At 34.9% G+C, this 22,386-nt stretch overlaps 3 protein-coding genes across 4 annotated transcripts; all 3 read right to left on the minus strand.

The window, feature by feature from the left end:
* Positions 1-764: 764 nt before the first annotated feature.
* On the minus strand, positions 765-7,154 carry LOC107907453 (cellulose synthase A catalytic subunit 1 [UDP-forming]). Its single transcript, NM_001326994.2, has 14 exons — positions 7,048-7,154; positions 6,455-6,650; positions 6,182-6,363; positions 5,643-5,757; positions 5,364-5,550; positions 4,791-5,057; positions 4,311-4,656; positions 3,787-3,924; positions 3,560-3,685; positions 3,040-3,252; positions 2,683-2,947; positions 2,245-2,441; positions 1,796-2,146; positions 765-1,680 (listed from the first exon to the last, which is right to left on the minus strand). The coding sequence occupies exons 1-14, from the start codon at positions 7,126-7,128 to the stop codon at positions 1,093-1,095; spliced, it is 3,252 nt and encodes a 1,083-aa protein (NP_001313923.1). The 5' UTR covers positions 7,129-7,154; the 3' UTR covers positions 765-1,092.
* A 3,548-nt stretch (positions 7,155-10,702) lies between these two features.
* LOC107907452 (pentatricopeptide repeat-containing protein At4g30700) lies at positions 10,703-13,559 on the minus strand. The gene has a single exon (XM_016834841.2). The coding sequence runs from the start codon at positions 13,472-13,474 to the stop codon at positions 11,108-11,110; it is 2,367 nt and encodes a 788-aa protein (XP_016690330.1). The 5' UTR covers positions 13,475-13,559; the 3' UTR covers positions 10,703-11,107.
* Positions 13,560-14,702: 1,143 nt separating this feature from the next.
* On the minus strand, positions 14,703-19,159 carry LOC107907451 (cellulose synthase A catalytic subunit 7 [UDP-forming]). Of its 2 annotated transcripts, none has more exons than XM_016834839.2 (12): positions 18,901-19,158; positions 18,614-18,809; positions 18,221-18,511; positions 18,003-18,123; positions 17,656-17,922; positions 17,238-17,583; positions 16,886-17,149; positions 16,564-16,776; positions 16,258-16,471; positions 15,982-16,175; positions 15,539-15,892; positions 14,703-15,457 (listed from the first exon to the last, which is right to left on the minus strand). In XM_016834839.2, the coding sequence occupies exons 1-12, from the start codon at positions 18,973-18,975 to the stop codon at positions 14,876-14,878; spliced, it is 3,117 nt and encodes a 1,038-aa protein (XP_016690328.1). In that variant the 5' UTR covers positions 18,976-19,158; the 3' UTR covers positions 14,703-14,875. The 2 variants fall into 2 exon arrangements, with proteins under 2 accessions (XP_016690328.1, NP_001313922.2); NM_001326993.2 differs by having other exon boundaries at positions 14,706-15,457; positions 15,982-16,178; positions 18,901-19,159.
* Positions 19,160-22,386: the final 3,227 nt, after the last annotated feature.

Here is a 22,386-nt window from a genome sequence, read left to right on the forward strand (position 1 = left end):
GTTTCAAAATTCAATTTTAAACCAAAAAAATCAAAATTTAGGGGCAAAAAAGGATCTTTTTCGATGAAAACTGCGGCAAACCGCCTTCGGCTGTTTGTCAGCGCGTAGATCTCAAAAAGTTATTCGAAATAAAAAAAAATCGTCTTAATCGGACAACCGAGCTAAAAGTTGTTTTCCAAGCTAAAAAACATAAACTGTTGATCCACGTCAACAAATCACGTACTCGTAGGCATATAATTAGTAGCTGATTTTTCTTGAGTTTTTAATTACATATAATGATGAAAGTGATATGCGCTTACTTGGCATAGTGTCGTTGTTTTAACTTTTACGCAATCTTATTCGAAACATTCATGCCACATCAGCATATATTCTATTAAAATCATACCACGAAATCATATAAAAAAATTATATTTGTTTAAAAAAGTAACTGAATTATTAAGTAATTGCTAAAATAATTTTTAAAGCTTAATTATGACATGCGACGCAGAAACGATAACATATACCTATCGTAATTACGGCCATCTCGATATTATCAAATATAATTATTCAAAATAGTAGTAATTTTATATTTCAAGCTATATGGCTTGGTTCTTTGCTTGATTGCCATGGATGGGAAAGTCTTTGCTGGAATCATGCATGTGCTACTTGGAGATAAATGGGGTGCCACTAGTAACCGGCTTTGTTCTATTTAGTTCTTTGTGCGTAAGGCTTACTCTTCTTTTTATTTACCCAGAAAAAAATATGAACTTCAAAAAAGAAAAAAAAACCCAGAACCAAGTCCCCTTCATAACATTGGGTGAATAAATATCACTACATAATAATGAAAAAATATACTTTGTAAAATTACACAACATCAACATCAAACTTCATCAGCAATACCACGTAGACGAATAGAAGTGAACACAAAGATACTAGGGTTGTTGGTCTTAGGTCCCAATCTGTGTTACAAAACATATAAATTCCTCGAGACATAAACTGATATCATGCACATGTATGGCCTCCGACATCTCTTTTTTCTCTTTGGTTATATACACAATAGCCAACTTGAAGGAGAGACAGCATTTACCGGAATAAAAAGATCCGAAAATGAAACTAACAGTTGATGCCACATTGACCATTAGCGGCAGCTTTTGTAGCTTCTGAGGTGAAGGGGTCGATACGCACCCACAGCAATGAGAAGATGGAAGCAAGAAGTATAGACCACACGATGACAATTGTAGGGGTACGATTTTGACGACCCACCAAACCTTTCAAGAAAGGATACAAATGAGCAATCACCCAGATGGCAAAGAAAAGCTTGCCAAAAAGAGGACCCCAGGATTGGTAACCACTGTTTATAGCATACGACACGCCGGCCACAATGCCCACCAGGTTGATAATGAGTACTGTGGTTGGAGGAATGAGAAGTGATGTCCATTTGAAAACATAAAGTTCGGCAAAATCGCCATCATCATCAGACGCCTTTGAAGTGACAGTGAAGTTGGTATCTATTCCAGCAAGCACTTTCAGAAGACCCTGGAAAACAGCAAAGAGATGAGCTGATGTCCCACCAATGACCCAGAATTGTTCATTTCTCCACCAGTCTTCGATACTGACACCACTCCACCTAAGCTCAAGTATTCCAGTGGCAAAAATGGAGACGAAAAGGAGAATGAACCACATGCTAGCAAAGTTGCTTATCTGCAAAAAGATTGGAGGAAGAACATACATCAGTGTCAGAGGAAATAGTTTTTAGAGGGCTACAGGGGTAGAAATCAGTTTCAAAGGAAAAAGGGAAGCTCTAGTAATCACTTACCTCAGGAATGATAAATTTTCCTGTCAGAAGGCAAAAGGCAGGAAGCATACAATAAGCAAGCAAAGGAATAGAGGTGAGGGGGTAAACAATGGTGTTAATGTATGCCAGTCTCTCCAGAAGCCTCAATCTTCCTTTGTAACCATACCATATGGGGCAATGTCTACTCAGCAAAATCTCAATAGAACCCAAGGCCCATCGAAGCACTTGGTTCAGACGATCAGAAAGATTGATAGGAGCAGATCCCTTAAATGCTGGACGAGGAGGCATGCAATAGATTGATATCCACCCACGAGCATGCATCTTAAAACCAGTCAAAATATCTTCTGTAACAGAACCATAAATCCATCCAATCTAGTGACAAGAGGGAAAAAAAATAAAAAGGGTTAACACATATAAAAAGGGAAACCAGGTAAGGGCACTACTAAAGGCCATGATACTTCACAACTGACCTCCTTGCCCCATTCAGTCTTGTCCTCGTATCCACAACTAATAACATGGATTGCTTCTTTTAAAAGTGTTGCAGGATTGGTTGATGGTGGAATGCCTCCTTGTTCCATGAAGGTAGCAGCAATAAATACCGGGGACTGACCAAATCGCTTCTCTAGTCTCTTCTGAGACATGAGAAGAGATCTTTCTTCCTCATATCCTGCAGAAAATAATAAATGAAATTGAGACCAGTCAGACCATGGGCAATACTTTTATACAAACTGCATGATCTTGAATAATGTTGATTCTGGAAAAATATGATATAATAAAAATTTTAAGACAGCCACGCTGAAAAGGGAAGAACCCACACTGTATCATATGCAATATAGAATGATAGGATCTAGTACTATATTAGAGATAAAAATCAGAAAGTAATAGAGTAGTTTCGACCAAAAGCCCACCTTCTACACCCTCCTCAATGTCTTCCATATTGAAAATAGGGATGGTCGATTCAGTTCTCTTAGCTGCCCTCTTCTTGTCAATGTATTTTTTATTCCCACTCTTTCCCTTCTTTCTTGAACCACAACAACTCTTAACAATAATATTTGGTTCCAAATCTGCTTCTGTCAGAACCGGATCATACCCATATAGAGCTTGCCTGTTGAAACAGCAACCAGTTCCCACATAGACAGGACCTTGGATGCCATCTAACCCTTTCAAGTTAATCTGCAAAATACAAGCACAAAATGAACTACCATCCCCCGTTAACTAGTAATTTGAAACAAGTTCTATAATGAAGCCAAATTAACGGGTCATACATCAAAGAACACAATATTCCTATTGGCATATCGATCGTGCAAGTCAATGCCATCAAAACGTTGAGGGAACTGCACATAGCACGTCTTCCTTCCATAGGCAGGATCCATCATGAAACACATTGCTTCTTTAAGAGCTTTACTGTTATTGAAGTAGTGATCACAATCGACATTCAACAAATATGCCCCATTGGTAAGAACAGCTGAAACTCGAATCTGAGGATCAAAAGATGCCCAGGTTAGAAAATGAAACAGACAATCGCCCTACCAAGTTGCAAGGGCAGAAGGTCTAAAACGATTTTCCTGACAAAAAACTGGCCCATATGTCTACACGACACATTCCTTAGTAAACAATATCCAGCAAAGGAACCAAGGAAGGATTATTGCAAAGGTATGCAACTGACTATAAATATTATGCTCTAAAACATTTCGGTTAGATGCAGTCCCGGAAAAAGACCAGAGGACATCTGTGACTGCTTAAGAGATACATAGTGAAATTGAAAAAGGGCAGAGAATTGCATACCAAAGCATTCATGGCTCCAGCTTTCTTGTGGTGTTGGAAGCCAGGTCGCTTCTCACGAGAAACATAGATAAGGCGAGGTAGCTCATTTCCATCAGTATCAAGCCCCCCACTATGACCTAGAAACACCTGTTGTTCAACAAAATTACATTAGAAAATAGAAAGAACCATGATAGTAAGTAATCACAGAACCAACTTTACTGGAATGCAACTCAGTTGAAGGATAATACCTGTATCATTCCTGGATGATCTCTTGGGTTATTTCCAGGCCATGGTGTTCCATCCTGCATTGTCCAACCTTCTTCAGGCATTTTCTGAGCTTTGGCAACAAGGGCATTGATCCGCACCTTGAATTCTTCATATTCTCTCTGTCAAAAGAAAATTTCACCTTTCTCAATGTTAGAAAATGTGACATCTTTTTCCCATTTAATAGGAAATAGTGAGTGGAAGAAACATTTTTTTAGATTTTATTTTCTCACGTTCTAAAAATTTTCATTGTACTTGGGTTGGAACCCACTTAGGCCTATTGCGGAATTCTTTCTTCAGTTTTTTATTTACTTATTTATGCAGTGTCTAACTGCAAAAAAATATACGAAGGTATGGACAGTTTCAAGCAAAGCTTACCAAGAAATACCCACAAAAAGGACAGGAAATCATTTTAAGGTCTATTGTAAATTAATAAATATCTTAATAGGTCCAGGAATCAATGTTTAAGAAGGCACACATAAGCATAATTAGGCATCTTTACACCGACCTTCATTGCACGACGCTCCTTGACAAAAGAAGGCTTTATCTTGTCCTTTAGATAATCAATCTTTTGAGCAAAATAAAACTCAGGAGCTCTAGGCTCTATACTGTGCTTCTTGCAGAAAGGCACCCACTTCCTTGCAAACTCTGCAGTTTCAGAGAGGGCTTCAAAAGTCAGCATAGCTGAACCATCATCAGAAACATAGCAAGCTACTTTGTCCACAGGGTAATCCACTGCAAGGATTGACAAGACAGTGTTCGCTGTGATAAGCGGAGGCTCTTTGAGTGGATCCACTGTACTGACAAAAACATCTACAGGGGATAGCTGTGATGGTTCCCCATCCCGGTCATATCTAGAAAACAGAGCCAACCAATATTAATGTTATGATAACAGACAACAGCACAAAAAATACACATAGGCAGACAAGAGCAAAGGATTTTTTCAGCCAAATATGAAACAAACCATCAGCGAGGTAATAGAACTGACCTCAAAGCTAGCCTGTCAAGGTAGGTCTCACGATTAATGGGATACCATTTTGGAAACTGATCTAGAAGCCAAGATAAAGCAAACCAAATCTCACAGATAACAGAAGTTAGCCACAATGGATATGCATCTTTCACTGGATGTGTTGCACGATATTGCAAGAAAAAGCCCAAAATGATGAGACGGAGAATGATGACAACACGATAAGGGGTCAGGTGAGACGAAGAAATAGGCACCACACGACTCAAAGGTTGACGAGCATCATCAGCCCTGTGGAACAAGAACCATCAAACTTCAAAATCAAATGCATAGATGACATCACCTGAGTAAAAAATCATTCCAATTATGACTACAAAGTCAAAAGGAATGGACACAACTTGCATCTAGAGATAGAAATATAAAAAAAGTGACAATACTCCAAATTAAAATTTGACCAAAAAATTAAGTATGAAAAAACAAAATTAAAGATTGAAAAAATAAACTTAATGTAACTTATATGGTCATTTAGATATATAAAAACACTCAATGGAACATGGTAAACTAATTTAAATTCTATTCCAGACAAGATAAGCTCACATTTGCAATTCATCCCCATTCGAACCAGTTCCTTCTATATCTCCCTTCCCTTCAGGGTATCTATTGTTCATATGCATCACATTTTTCTCCTGTTTGAGTTTCCAACTTTCAACCCTTTCCTTCCAATCAACATTCCCAAGGCCATAAGAATTCAAGTCCTTTGTTGGATCCACAATTCTCACCGGGACTACAAGAACAGATGACATATAATTGAGATAATAAACACTTCAAAAAGGGGGAAAAGAAAAATCTCGTAAACAAACCCAATGACTTAATTACCTGGTTGCCTTGGGTCAACATAAGGAGAAGAACTAACATTCTTTTCAGAAGGACCCAAAGGACCTGATGTCGTTCGCACCGATCGATTGTCCGGTGTAGCAATTTCTCCAGAAACCTGAAAATGTTGGCCTATCAGTTAGAAAAATGACCATTTAAGTAGCAGAAATCATAAATCTCATGGTATTAATCAGCAGAGAATATATTAGCAAAGCTAGTCACTTCCCCAAATACAAAAGGCTTTTCTTATGATTTAACCAAACCATGTTGGGCTATACATGAGAATTAAAAGGCTGATGATAGCAAGATTGCAATGCTACAAAACCAAGCAAGAATGAAATGATTTTGCCAATTAAATCTAAGTAGGAGAAACCATAATGTATGACTTGAGTTTTCCAACTTTGAAACGGAAACTCAGGAATTGAACAGCACAGCTTGATCACCAAGTAGATAGATGAAAGGGTACTAAAAGATGAAACAGATAATCGCATCTTTGCAAACTCCATAACATGAATAGGTACAGAAGCACATAAAACGCCTACCGTATGGCCATTGGTTAGAAGAGGGATTGGTTGTTGAGATTCATGTCTCGAGGATGAAGAAAGATCCACATCTTCACCCTGCCATTGCCTCCTAGCCTTACTGAGTCCTTGAGCATAATCAAACTCATTCTCCAAGTCATCAACATCTTCCTCATCATCATCTCCCTCCACTCTAGGACTCCCTGAAATATTCAGAAATTACTTACTTCACACATGATATAAAAATCTTAGAAGCCAAATCATAAAACGAAATTCCTAAGAAAACAAAAAAACCTTTATGCCTCTTGTATCTAGTCTTGCACTGGGGACAACACTGAGTCCCATCTTTCCGTTCATACTCATAACAAGGCCGGCAAACTGGGAAGGCACACTCATTGCAAGCAACGAACACATCACCGGCAGCACCAACTCCAACATTATCACCACAGATCTGACATGTCTGCCCATTCAAATTCTTTAGCGGTTTGGGCTGCATTCAGAAAGGACAATTAACGCAGTTAGAAATCTTCTGAAAATTTGCAGTTGAACCAAATAAAACCATATGCTTAAATATAAAACCAAATAGCCACAGCAAATCATCGAATGACCAGACTCTACAGATGAGTGTCTAGAATAAAAATCAGAACCAAATCTCAAGATCTGATTATGTTCACTAACCAATCATTCAATTCCTCAGTCAATAAGCTTCAAAGTAAAGAATTGAATTTACTTTCACTCAAATGACCGTTAGATCTTAACAACTATGAACTTTTTAAGTCCTTTTCTATGATAACAAAACTCAGATCTTAACATCACACTATTAGAATAAGTAAAAAAAGATAAAAGAAAAATCAAACTAGAATAATGAAATAAGAAATGAGACAAACCCCACTATCAGAATCATGGCGAATCCGAACCAACTGGTTAGTCCGGTGAGAACCGGCCACCATTCCAGCACTTGCTTCCATTATATTGTTATTACAGATCAAAAGGGAAGGGTATTAAATGAAAAATATAGATATTAAGAGAAGTGAGAAAAAGCTGTCGGCAATTTCTCCCCTTCAACAAGCCGTCTCCATCTTCCCCATACTCATTCCAGCTATTGTGTGGGCTTAATGGGTTGTCCCTTTTATCACTTATTTTTTTCTAATTATTTAGTATTTTATTATTTTCTATGAGGTAACAAATTTTACCGGGTGAACCAGTTGCTATCTCCCTCCCCCTACTACCTAACACTGCTCGGCTTTGCTGATTTTGTCATTACGGCTCGGCTGCCTCAGCTTTATAGCCTCCTTTGACTTTTTAATTAAAAACTTCTTTATTACATTTAATTTCAATGATAAATTAGGGTAAATTATACATAAAAGCCCTATTTTTTTTAAAATTTATCGAAATAGGCCCGGTATTTTATTATTTACCGGAATGGGCCATTTTCCCCGAAATTACGTCCACGTCAGTGCGATGTCAGGGGATGTGTCAGCAAATCGCGTTCACGTCAGCGCGATTACTTATGTGGCAACAAATCGCGTCCACGTAAGCGCGATTTGCTGACGTGGAAGTAATAATTCATTAACAGTTTGTGTTTTTTAGCTTGGAAAACTTTGAAAGGTCATAACTTTTGGCTCAGTTGTCTGATTGAGACGGTTTTTTTTTCGAATAACTTTTCGAGATCTACGCGCTGACAAACAACCGAAGGTGGTTTGCCGCAGTTTTCGTCGAAAAAGATCCTTTTTTACCTCTAAATTTTGATTTTTTCGGTTTAAAATTGAATTTTGAAACATTCAAATCATTATTTTCCTTATTTATTTGAAGTAAACACCGGATTTTTTTTTACAGAATTGTTGTATTATTTTTTCTGATTTGACACGTGTATGGAATAGGTCCGATAAATCGTTAGAACGTAAATAATATAATTAAGATAATAACAGTATTTTTATAATATGTTAATTAATTAGTTTAGTTTAGTTGGTTAATATGCTTGCTTTTTTCCCTTAGTACCTTGGTTCAAATCTTCTTGTCAATAAATTTGAATCTTTTTTGTACTTGTTGCATTTATTTTTTTAATCAATTAACTCTTCAATACTATATTAATATATATTATTAGTACAATAGTATACACGGATTGACAATTTGAGCTACAATATTATGAATATTAACTACAATATATAATTTGAGCTACATATTACAGTAATACATTAATATGTATTATTAGGAGCAAAATACTAAAAAAAGGGGCAAATTACACATAAAAGCCCTATTTTTTTAAAATTTACGCTGACGTGGACGCGATTTGCTGACACGCCCCCTGACATCGCGCTGACGTGGATGCAATTTCGGGGAAAATGGCCCATTCCAGTAAATAATAAAATATCGGGCCCATTTCGGTAAATTTTTAAAAAATAGGCCTTTTTTGGTATTTTGCCCCATAAATTACACCTAAGGTCAATAAATTATTAATAAATTTATGTTTTAATCATTTAACTTCAAAAATTACAAATGATCCACTAAACTATTTCAAAATTTTCATTTAAGTCACTAAACTGTTCATAAGTTTTAATTTAAGTCACTGAGCCACTAAGGGTTTTTTTTTTAAATCTGGATAGCAAGTTCCAAACGTGAATCGACGATTGGTATGACGAATTTATACCCATCACAAGTAGAAAAATATACCTTAGATTTAAATCGATCTGACAGTTAATGTTGAAAACCGAATAAGAAAGTTGTTTAGATTTTGGTTCACAAATATATGACATTCAAAGATATTTCATGAATTTTTTTTAACTATAGAAGAAAAAGGGAATGAGAACTTTTAATTGGTGCAGGCGGTGCAAACAGAAAATGCCATACAACACTAGGTTATGACAACTCAATGACTTAAATGAAAACTTTCAAATAGTTCAGTGACCATTTTGTAACTTTTTAAAGTTATGTGACCAAAACATAAACTTATTAATAGTTTAATGACTTTGGGTGTAGTTTACCTTAATCTCAAATATGTACAAAATATGATATTCATAGATGTTTTTAACCAACTAGTGTTGGATAACGATAAGGCATATTGCAGTCTCGTGAAGAGAGCTTGGGTTCGAATCTTGGAAACAACATTGTTAAGAGGAGTAACTATGAACTCCAAAAAAGATTAATCTTCATAGACCATATAACAAACATGATAGCTTCAACTTGTAAAAATTAAAACCTAAATTATAAACACTAATTATAAAAAATCAAAATTAAACCTGAACACTAAATCGAATAAATTTATGTTGTAAAAAGAGTAAACATAAACATGTAAATCATGTAAAAAAATTGTAGTAAGTAATTTGTAGAAATTAAAACATAAATTAGAGATCAATTTGATATAACTGAAAAATGCGTAGGACTTAAAAATAAAATTAATCTAAATAGAATTAAATTTTGAATAAATCATATAATAATTTTAAAATTAGCCTTAAAAGTAAAATTTAAAAAGCCTCTTAAAAAGTGCGTTCCTTGGTTACCAAAAAAAAGTGTATTCCTATAATATAATATGTATGATTTCATAGGTAACAATTTTACATGTTGTAATTTCTTTTTTTTTAATTTTATTTTTCTGAAAAAGAATTTATTTTCTACAGTTATTCTCGTATTTTTATTAGCAAATCTAATAGATGATTTATTATTAGTCGTGAACAAATTAAAGAATAGGATTATAGATATTCCAAACCCTCGTGTAATTTACAATTATATAGTTTATCATTTGTAATTTAAAAATTTATATTTAGTTATCTTTTATATGCTTACAAACCAAAGATATATGAGATAATTCATCTATATTAATTTACACTCAGAACTAGCCGTTTAGCTTAGCCACACGGCTCTTCACCCCTTTTTACTATTTGCTTACGAACCCGGTAATATTGTTACACGTGTTCAGCTGACACTTAACCACTTTCCTTCACGGAAATGGACAACTTACACATTATACAACGTTTTTCCTTGCTGGCAATAGCCTGTTCTTAAAAGTACCGGTTATTGCCGGTACTCCGCATCTGCCACTCCTTTGCCTGTCGGTGGACTCAATAGTCTATACTCCTCCAAGTTCTTAATTTTACAGGATTTCAACTCATTCCGAATTTACAAATATACCCTCTACCTTATGGTGCGAGAAGTGTTTTTTTTTTCTGTTAAACTCACAGTGGAATTATTTTCAACTTTTTTCTAATTTAATAATTTTTTTTTAAATTTCATTGATGAAAGTATTTTGATTAATTGAATCAATTAATATTTTATTTTATTTTTTCATAAACAATTCTAACAAACCATTAGAATTTAAAATAATATAAAGAAAAATACAAGTCAAGACAGCCAATGTTGGGGCTTTCACAAAAGCAAATTAGTGAAAATAGTAACTAGAAATATGCCAGTAATAAATAACTACGGTACTATGTTTCATCATTTGGTTCTTGTGATTTGAGAACTGATGGTATTTTTTCTTTCAAAACACCACACACATAAAAGTAAAACACAAGTATTTAACAACAATCATAACTGGTGCTCATTGAAAATTATTACTAACAACAAAATACATCAATGAAAGTAAGTTACAAAGAATTTCCCAGTTTACTCTAAAAAAAAAATTCCCAGTCTAAATACCATCCTCAAGAAGTCAAAATTGCAAGAATCATACCTCTTTCAATGAACAGTAACCCCAAAATCTGTTCATGCACAACGTATCTTCAAGGGTATAAGGAAACAGGAAGCATGAACCAATGAAAATCTAAAGATCACCAAAAGCTTGAACTCGAATGATCCGATTATTATAGGTATTCTCCCAGTTCTATAGTTAGAAAACCAACCAATTATAGAACACAGGCATGGAATGTTAAACATACTGTTAATTACATTTAACATGCCACAATTGGATGACAGCCCAAACTATATTATTCAATGAGCTGAATGGTTATTTCATCACCAATAGTCTCCACAAGAACAAAGACCATCTTTAAAATGATGGAACCGATTAGCATCCCTAACCACGATGACTCTCTCAGTGATCTTGGATATAAATTTAGTGGCAGTATGACAATCTACACAAACTCGTAGATTCTTGAAAATTCTAATTTCAGTTCCAGGGTCTGTAGCAATAAGACCAAAAGCAATGGCTAATTTCTCACTGTGAACATTTATCATTAGTTCCTTCTCTTCCTCTTCTACATCATGCAATGCGGTATCAATCTCAGTCTGAAACCCTGCCTCCTTCATTTTCCTTATTAATTTTTCTAGCATTGCATAGATTGCTGATGCTTGAGGATGGGACTGATCACCAGATGTAAAGACATGTGGAGTTTCACTGATCTCAATTAAAGTGCATCCAGGAGTCTTTGCCAACTTCCTTTTCTTAACATTTTGCCGGACCGAAGCAGCCAGTCGATAGTTCCTCTCAACTGAGTATAAATTTGACAGTAAAACATAATATCCTACACTTTCAGGATCCAATTCAAATAGCTTTTCAGAAGCCACACGAGCAATCTTTTTATCCTTGTGGATCACACAAGCACCAAGCAATGCACCCCATTCAGCAGCCCCTGGCTCAACTGGCATTTCCTTTATAAACTTTAAGGCCTTTTCTAGTTGGCCGGCTCGGCCAAGGATGTCAACCATGCAGGCATAATGTTCAGGTAACGGCTTATAGTGATAATCAAGGATCATAGACTGGAATATTTTTTCTCCTTCTTCCACCAAGCCAGCATGACTGCAAGCATATAAGAGAGAAAGAAATGTCACACCATTTGGTGTAACCCCAGAATGTGACATCTCAGAGAAGAGCTTTAGTGCATCCTGGCCCTGGCCATGAAGACCATAACCTGAAATCATTGCATTCCAAGTCACCACATTCTTCCCCACCATCAAGTCAAACAATTCTCGAGCCTCGCTAATGCCACCACATTTTGCATACATATCAATTAAAGCAGTTGAGACATATATGTTAGACTCAAAATTCTTGCTTTTAACTAGGCTATGTACCCATTTCCCCAGACTAAGAGTTCCAAGCTGAGCACAAGCTGAAAGAATGCTTGTAACCGTGACAGGGTTGGGACTAACTTTGGATCTCTGCATTTCTTGAAAAAGAGATATTGCTGCTTCGGTCAATCCATTTTGGGTGTACCCTGAGATCATAGCATTCCAAGAGGCTGGTGTTTTCTCAAAAGACTCGTCGAAAAGCAGCCGTGCAGATTTAATCTCATTTAGTCTGCTATAAACAGTAGTTAATGCTGTTGAAACAGAAGGTTGTGAGAGAATACCAGATTTCACACAGAAACCATGAATACAGTCAGTAAGACTTAAATAACCAAAAGGATGAAAGACAGGAATCAACCCCACAATTGAGCTTGAATTGACCTTTTCCCCGGAACCAAGGAGTTGTTTAAAGAGCCTTACTGAACACTCACTCTCACCATTGCTAGTATACCCCGAAATCATTGCATTATAAGAAACCAAATCTGGTCTGCGTATCTCTCCAAACAATAACTTAGCTGCCTCAATGTCCCCACATTTTGAATACAATGAAATAAATCCGGTAAGCACATGAACATACGAATGAAACCCCAGTTTTATAGCTAAACACTGAACCTCCATTCCCAAAGTCAATTCTTGCAGCTCAGCCAAAGCCGGTAAAATAGCTGCCACAGTGGTTGAATCCAAAGGAATCCCACCATCTTTAAGCATACGCTCAAACACCCAAACCGCATCATCAAAACAACAATTTCTAACCAACCCAGAAATCATAGAATTCCACGACACTGTATCTCTTACAGGCATTTTATCAAACACCTTTCGCGCCAAATCAATCCGCCAATTCTTTAAGTAAAAATCAACAACGGCAGTGCCCACAAACAAATCCGATCCATACCCATCAACAACCGCATGTTGATGTAACAAAATCCCCACTTTCTCATCCGAAAGGGTTGAAGCAGATGCGATAGCGAAAGCGTAAGTGAAGTTATCAGGCTTGAGATGAGTGCATTTCCTCAAATGGGTGTAGAGCGAAATGGAATGGGCGTTAGAGAAGCCTTTGATGAGGACATTGAAAAGGAAGAGATCGGGGTTAGGGATGGAGAGGAATAGGTGACGTGCGTAGGAGGTGGCCTTGAGGTCGAAGAGCCTGTGAGTGAGTTTAGTAATGGTGGAGATATCATTTTGGAAGTCATTAAGGATGATCTGAGCGTGGGTTTGGGTGAGATGAGAAAGGGTTGTGGATTTCTTGAGTAGGTTGAGGAAAAAGTTTCGACTTCCTGTGGGGGAGTAAGTGCTTGTTATTGCGGACTTCATTAACATCTGCTTTACTATGCAAACCAAGAGTCGAACTCTCTCTCGCTTTGAATCATACCAGAGGTAAAATGGCGGGAAACAGAGAGCAATGGCAAATCCTGATAATTTTATTGAATCTGTTGATTTTGTGAATAAAATTTTATAAAATTTCTAATATTTAATATTAAAAATGATAGATAAAAGATAACTAATAAAAAAAATAAAAGCATAATGGTCTTAACGATTAAAATGAATATTATTATCAATCCATTAATGTGTGAATTCGAGTATATTGAAATGTATTATTCTCATCAATGTTATGGGAAGTTATAGTATAGATATAATCAGAACCTATAATTTTAACTGTTTGAAATTTTTTTTAAATTAAAATTAACTCACGACCTTTTAAAAAAAATAAATTTAGCCATTAATATTTTAAAAATAGTCACACTATATTTTTAACATAAACATCAATTAAAACATTAAATTTTTAAATACCTCATCCAGCATGTCAATTTGTGTGTATTTTATGGTTTTTTTTTAATTCTTATGAATATTTTATAATTTTTAAATTATTTGTTGATGTGTAATATAAAATAAAAAATCTAATGTCAGAATGAAGTACATGAGGAGTGTTATGTTGGTTGCCATTCCAATATCATTAAAAAATAATGTATTAGTTAACATTTTCATTTAAAAAAATTATTTGACTCTTTTTGAAATGTTAATGATCAAAATTAACACAATAAAAGAATAAGGGCTAAATTGGCAAAGAAAATGTAATATTGAGGGTTAAATTTATTATTATACTAAAATTAAATTCAATAGAAAAATTGAAAATTATATAAATTGACATTTATGTTTAGAGTATGATACGAGAATATCTTTTATTTGAGTAACCGTACTTTTGAATGGTAGCGATTCTTGAGACTATCTCTAATGGTGGTGATGGTCGGACAATCAAAAAAAAATTCGGCCTGGTGAATTGGAATCACCGGATTTGGGGGACATTATTACATGTTTTATTTCTCATTTAAACTTTTTCTTGTAGATTAAAAAATACTCAGTGAATGACGTAACTGATTTCTTGTTTTAAGCAACTCATAAATGGAATTGGCATTGGGCCGACCAAGCTATTCTTTCAACACGGGGATTACTTAAATTTTCAATGGATTTATGTTCCTCAACACCAAAGAAAAATAGAAGAAAATTGGAATGCTGTAGAGAACAAAAAAATTTAGCAATTACACGGAAGTGATCACAAAGTTGAGCTATTTTCAATTGAATGACAAAACTTATAGTTGGTACAATGAATATATAACTACACAAAACTTTCACTCTAATTTTATTCTGTCTTGTGCATCTCCATTCTTGTTTGTTCATACATCACATACCATAATCTAAAAGAACCACGCAAGATGATTTTTTTCAACAGTTAATGCCACACATTGTAGTGTCTGGTCCTTTGGTTTTCATCACAAATGGATCAATTCGGACCCAAAGCAAGGAGAAGATTGAAGCCAATAGCACTGACCATATAACAACAATGGTTGGTGTCCTGTTTTGTCTCCCCATTAAACCTTTAAGGAATGGATAGAGATGGACAATCACCCAGAAAGAGAAGAAGAGCTTCCCAAAAAGAGGTCCCCATGATTGGTATCCATTGTTTATGGCATCTGAGATGCCGGCAACGACACCGACTAAATTGATGATTAAGACAGTAGTTGGAGGAATTAGAAGGGTTGTCCATTTGAAAGTATACAATTCCCCGAACTCCTCGTCATCAGTTGCCTTGGATGTGACAGTGAAATTAGTGTCAATACCAGCTAGAACTTTCAACAAGCCTTGGATAACCGCGAACAAATGTGCTGAAATGCCACCGATGACCCAAAATTGCTCATTCCTCCACCATTCTTCAATGCTTACTCCACTCCACCTTAGCTCGAGAATACCAGTTGCAAAGATTGAAAGAAACAAGGCAATGAAGAATAGACTTGCAAAGGTGCTTATCTGTATGAACAAGAAAATAAGAACATTAGCAGGTAAAACTATTTAAACTTCAAATGGTTAAAGGAGAGTTTGTTTATTTACCGGTGGCATGATAAATTTATCGGTAAGTAAACAGATTGCCGGCAGGGTACAATAGGCGAGAAGTGGTAAAGATGTGAAGGGGTAGATGGTTGTGTTGACATATGCGAATCGTTCAAGCCATTTTAGCTTTCCTCCCTTGAAACCATACCATGCAGGGCAATGATGACTAAAGAAAATTTCAACAGAACCGAGTGCCCATCGAAGGACTTGGTTTAGTCGATCCGATAGATTGATGGGAGCTGAACCCTTGAATGCAGGCAACTTTGGCATGCAGTATATTGATCTCCATCCACGGCAATGCATCTTGAATCCTGTTAAGATATCTTCTGTAATCGAGCCGTAAATCCAGCCAAGCTGCACGTACAAAAGATACATAAGTCTTGGTGTTTAAACTTGAAAAACATTATAAAGTTTCAAGAGGTTGGCAATGGCATTTTAAGTACCTCGCTTCCCCATTCGGTTTTGTCTTCATAACCACAACTAATTACATGAATGGCTTCTTTGAGCAAAGCTGCAGGGCTTGAAGAAGGAGGGACACCACCTTGTTCCATCAGTGTTGAAGTTACAAAAATGGCTGATTGTCCAAATTTCTTTTCAAAGTTCATGTGGGACATCAATAACTCCTTGTCATCTTCGGCTGCTGTTAGTATATAAAAAAGATTTTGAAGTTAGGCGAAGCGAATAAACAATATAAAAAATGTAATGCCATTGGTAACAACCTTCTAGGCTTAGACCATTTGCATTTCCACCATCCTTAGAGTGCTTTTTGTCCTTTCTGCGGCGTCCAAAGCAAGGGCAGCAACCACAGGTTACCATTTTCGGGCGCTTAGGTCCCTTTGGAGGTTCATAACCATAAAGAGCTTGCCTTCTGAAAACACACCCCGTGCCGACATATACAGGGCCTTGTATACCATCTAGACCTTTCATGTTAATCTGCAGAAACCAGAGAACAAGAGTTAAAAAAGTTTGATTCATTTATTAGTCCTTATATCATCTTATAGTGTACAAGAACATGCTGCACTTACATCAAAGAAAACTGTGTTCCGATTGGCATATCGATCATGTCTATCAATACCATCGAAACGTTGAGGGAATTGGACATAGCAAACCTTTCTTCCAATTTGAGGGTCCATCAAGAAACACATAGCCTCTCTTACAGCCTTGCTGTTATTTAAATAATGGTCACAATCCAAGTTCAACATAAAAGGAGCATTTGTAAGCACCCCCGAGACACGAACCTGAAATTTTTGTATAGAATTAACATAATTATTATCAAATAAAGTAGGGTCTTAGAAAGGAAGGGGAACTTGAATGAAACAGGAGTTAGCAAATGCTTAAGATCTTTACAAGGGCGTTCATGGCACCAGCTTTCTTGTGATGCAAGAAACCTGGCCTTTTCTCTCGAGATACATAGACGAGACGAGGAAGCTCATTTCCTTCGGTATCATGGCCTCCACTTTGACCGAGAAATACTTGAATCATACCAGGGTGATCTTTAGTATTGTTTCCTGGCCATGGTGTCCCATCTTGCATGATCCACCCTTCTGGAGGAACCTTTTGGGCTTTGGCTACAAGTGCATTTATCCTAACCTTGAATTCTTCATATTCTCTCTGTTAAAGCACCATGAAAAAATGGTTATTTTTACATAAACCAGCTCACTGCAACTTAAAACTCTGAACTTTTTGCATATAAACAGACCTTCATAGCTCGACGCTCCTTCACGAATGTCGGCTGGACTTTGTCTTTGAGGTAATCTACCTTTAAAGTAAAGTACATCTCCGGTGCTCGGGGCTCTATAGCAAATTTCTTACAGAACGGCACCCATTTTCTAGCAAATTCAGCTGTTTGAGACAATGATTCAAAGGTGAGCATAGAAGCACCATCGTCAGAAATGTAACAAGAGATTTTATCCACTGGGTAGTCCATGGCCAAGATCGATAGAACTGTATTCGCTGTTACTAGAGGAGGTTCCTTCAATGGATCCACTGTACTGACAAAAATATCAACAGAAGCAAGCATGTTGGGCTCACCTTCCCTCTCATACCTGCATCAAACATTAATTATGAGCTCAAATCAATGCTACACTGTTCACTAGAACATTGTGAAATCTGTTTACCTGAGGGAAAGGCGATCGAGATACGTCTCGCGGTCAATAGGGAACCATTTAGGGAACTGATCAAGGATCCATGAAAAGGCAAACCAGATTTCACAGATCACAGAAGTTAGCCAAAGCCCAATTGCATCATGTACCGGGTTCAAAATCCGATAGCGAAGAAAGAAAGCAAGGATAACTAGACGAGCCACAATCACCATACGATAAGGATTGATTTTGCTCGATGCAATTGGCACTTTCCTTGACAATGGCTGCCTAGCTTCATCAAGCCTGTAAAGAAGGTTCTGCGTGAGAAGAACTCGTACAAGTTCTTTTTCACATGGAAGCACATAATAGCCATAATTACTTACATAGCCATGTCAGCATCATAGGCATCATCAGGTTCAGGACCCAAATTCCCTTGCTGCATTTTCCAATCATCCATCCTTTCTCTCCATCCTCCCTCTTTCTTTTCATCCCATCTTGCACTTCCTTTGGTTTGGCAAATATTTAATACATTATAGATGTAATACAAAACAAATATATATATATACAAGTACTTTTAGATAATACAAGATTAAAAGCATACCAGGTTCAGACATAGGATATGGATGAACTCGTTTATTTGACATGTGTTCCCCATAAGCAAGAGAGCTTCCTATTGGGAACTCCCCGCTCACCGGCCGAGATCGAACACCAGCTAAACCGGGTGGGATTTGCAAACCTTCATCGTCTTCAGGGCCTCTCCCGTAGCTCATCTTTCCATGAAGCATCGATTCAGCGATATTTCTATACTTGTTTTGTTCATCATCAATGTTGAATTCATGTTCGATATCATCCACATCCTCTTCATCTTCATCTCCCTCCACCCTAGGACTCCCTTCACCGTACAATCAAAACCAAAGGGGAAATGAAATGTGAGTTTATTTCGAAGAATCAATGGCGGCTGCACCAAAGGATGTAAATGAGTAAATGGCAATACCTTTGAGACGCTTGTATCTAGTTTTGCATTGAGGACATTGTTGACTCCCTTCTCTCCTTTCATACTCATAACAAGGCCTACAAACTGGAAAACCACACTCGTTGCAGGCCACGAAAAGATCTCCATCGACCGTCAACCCAATTTCATCACCACAAATCTCACAAACTTGACCATCCAAGTTCTTCAGAGGTTTAGGCTGAAATGCACCACAAACACAAACACAAAATCAAAACCCATCTCAAAAAAAGGTATAAGTGAACTGTTCCATAAAGCTGACGTTCTTTTACCTCTTCATGGCCATGAATGACAACAAGTTCATTGCGGTTGTGAGAGCCCGCAACGAGTCCGGCGCTGGCTTCCATTGGAGGATATGAAAGGAGGGAATGAATGAATGAATGAATGAATGAATGAGGAACAATACGATGAAGAGAAGAGATGAAATAGAGTTTTGTTGGGAGCTGAACATGTGCCTTAAGGGACTGTGTTCGTTTGTTGCAGAGTCTACATTGCCTTGAAGTTAAGCTTTCCTCTGTCTTCTTTTTTTCAACTACCATTGCCTTCCCTGCTTTTACAAGTTTCAAGCTTCAGCGACCTCCCAGCTGTCTATTTTTCATCATTTCTTTTTCTTCTTTCCCGTAATTGAATCATGCTTGGGTTGCCTGCCGAATTTCCAAAGGCTTTTCCAGATACTGTAAATAAATATATATTTCATTGATCTTTTCCGATATCATAAGTATTTTCACTGAATTACTTAGTGGTAATGTAAAAGTAAAACTAAAATATCAATTCAGAGAAGGTGATACTAAATTTGATCCGTGTAGAAGCAAAACAGTCAAAATTGATGTGAAAGAATATTTTAATATCATCAAAATTCTGGTCACCGTGTAACAATTTTCCAAGTGCATACAACATTTTTTTAATTTCTATTTTAGTCTCGAATTAATCTACATTCTTCTTTTTTTAATATACTTTTTTTTTACGCTACATGAAATTTTATTTTATTTTTTGGAACATTTCTAAGAATAGAAGCGTAGTTGGGTTGATCTAAAGCACCAATTAAATGCTGAATCCGATGTTAGCATCAAATATGAGTATATATATATAAAATAACTATTTGGGAGTAAATATTAATATTTAAAAAATAAAAAATCTGAATAAAACTATATGTGAATACATGTTAAATATTAGTATTTTCTTTTAAATAAAAATTTCTCAATAAAATAGTCAAGATCATGAATAACGAAAACTAGTTATATCATTACACAAAATAAAAATTTTTAGCATGATTAATATTGTATCAATAGTTTTTTTTATATATTTATATCAATATATATATTAATATTTGCATTTGTTCCGAACCTAAATTACATAAATTATAATCATGGTATTAAAATTAGTATTATAATTAATAATAAATTTTAATATCTAAAAATATCTTTTAAATAACCTTAAATAATTTTCTTCAAAAGAGAATTCGTATACAGGTACATCGTAGTTAGACCAATTAAAAGCATTTGATGTTGTTGAAAGGAGAATTCAAATGCAAGCAATATTGGAATAAGAGACCCCCCGAAACTATACAATACAATAAATTTAATAAATATATATAGCTTTATTTGGTGGTGAAATGGTGATAAAGAGAAGAAGAAGAAGAACGTGAGAAGCATGCTTGAGGATGGAAGAACTTAAAGGCAAAGCAAAAGTAGCAATCGTTAGGTAAAGACATGTTGAAATCTCTCCATCTAATATTGTAGACAAGCCTCCCACCGTTTTATATACTAACTCAGACTGCAAATTTTATGATTTCTCATTGAATTGAACCGTTGATGATGCAGTCAAAAATTTCAGCATTGATATCCACCAAGAAAATTTCCTTAAGTCTATGAGCAATGCATGAAGCTCGCAAAGATTATCATCAGGTGACTGCTTTGATTGCTAGAATCTAGCATTTTTCAAAATGGGTGAAAGGAATAGCAGGGCATGGTGGTGACTAAAGCTGTTATATCAATGTTGGTTTTATAGGTGTCAATCAACATGTTTAATATACTTTGTTTGGGTCATGCCAACTTCTCTAAAGAAATACACAATATCAACATAAGCAGCTTTAAAATAAAATTAAGGTTAAAAATATCAAATAAGTTTTCTGAAAATAATTTTAAAATAATTAATTAACTATTTGTTATAAGTTGACCCAATTAAGTCCTTTGAATTATTATTTGTACTTAAATTGAGCTATTTGAATTCATTTTTTCATTAGAAATCCATAATGAATCGTTAAGTGATAAGTGACAACTTACATGACGACTAACATAAAAATATAATTTTGGGGTAATTGATATGGCAAGTTGACACGACATGGAGGGCTTAATTGATTTTTTTATTGTTTTAGGTGAGACTAATTAATTGTTTAGTCCTATTTAAGGAAAAAATAATTAAGTCTTTCATGTCATTATTTTTTCTCGTCATCTTGCTATGTCAACTGTCTTGTCAGCAAATGAATTCAATGATTCAATTAGACACAAATCATTATTCAAATGGTTTAAGTAGATGCGTTTTTTGATGAGAATATAATTAATTTTTAATCATTTTCAAAAGAATTTTAATATGTTAACAAAAAAATTTATTAACTAGTTTTTAAAATGAATAATTATATTCTCGTTGTATTTAATTTTATTACCCAACATGATTTTTTTAAGAACATATAGAATCAAAATAGAATTATTTTTTCCATTTAAGTAAACATGTGTATCGTATTTTTATGCACAAAAAACTGACAAATTAAAAAAAAAAAGAAACTTCATTTTGTCGGTAATCAGTATTGTATAGGTGAGTGTATCGTTTTTCTATTAAAATTGATACATATTGATATCAATTTATTTTGATGTATCATTTTAAATTTATTAATTTTTAAAAAAATTTAATATATCAAATGAATTAAATTAAATAAATTTAAATAAAATATTAATTGATTATATAAAAAATTCATTAATAATTTTCAAAAATAAAATTTTATCATTTAATAAATTTAAAATTAAAAAAAAAATTCCCACACATTAAACCACAAAATTATTCACAAATTTATTTAAAAAATATACAATAAGATCGTCTCGTACTAAATATATAAAATAAAAGTTTAATAAAACATACGTAAAATATTTTGTGAAGCATGTAAAAGTTTTATTTATTTTTTAATTTGTTTGATATATAAATTTTTGTTTTTTTATAAAGTTCAAATTTTAAATTTGAAACTTAAACACCTCCGTTTAGCATTGCTTTTTTTGGTTGAAAATTAAATAGTTCCATTTAATAATGATTGCAGCCTTACACCTTACAAGTGGAAGGCTCTTTTTGACGATACCGCAATCAAAATCTTATAATGTCAAATTCGTATATTCTGATTGTCATCTCATTTACTCCGCAAAATCCAACCCTTTTGCTCTGATTTGTTAAGCTTTTCGTAGCTTGAATTTAAGGTTTTTTTTTTAAATTGTGTGAAATTTATGTATCTAAAATATAAATTTGTGTTAAAAATAATATAAAAAACAATAAAATGTTAATGAATAATGATATGTATGATTTGTTAATTACAAATAACAAATTGTTTTATTATTATTTTATATTGATTTGTTATTTTTAGTTATTAAAATGAATCTTGTTTCAAATAATTAAAAGAAAAAATTGAACAGTAACATTTCAATGAAAAAGAGAATCTTTATCGACAAAGTTCCATCAAATAAAACTATGATTTTTTTTTTGTAAAACTAAAAGTATAA

This window comes from Gossypium hirsutum, chromosome D05 (genome assembly GCF_007990345.1).
Source record: "Gossypium hirsutum isolate 1008001.06 chromosome D05, Gossypium_hirsutum_v2.1, whole genome shotgun sequence".
NCBI lineage: Eukaryota > Viridiplantae > Streptophyta > Magnoliopsida > Malvales > Malvaceae > Gossypium > Gossypium hirsutum.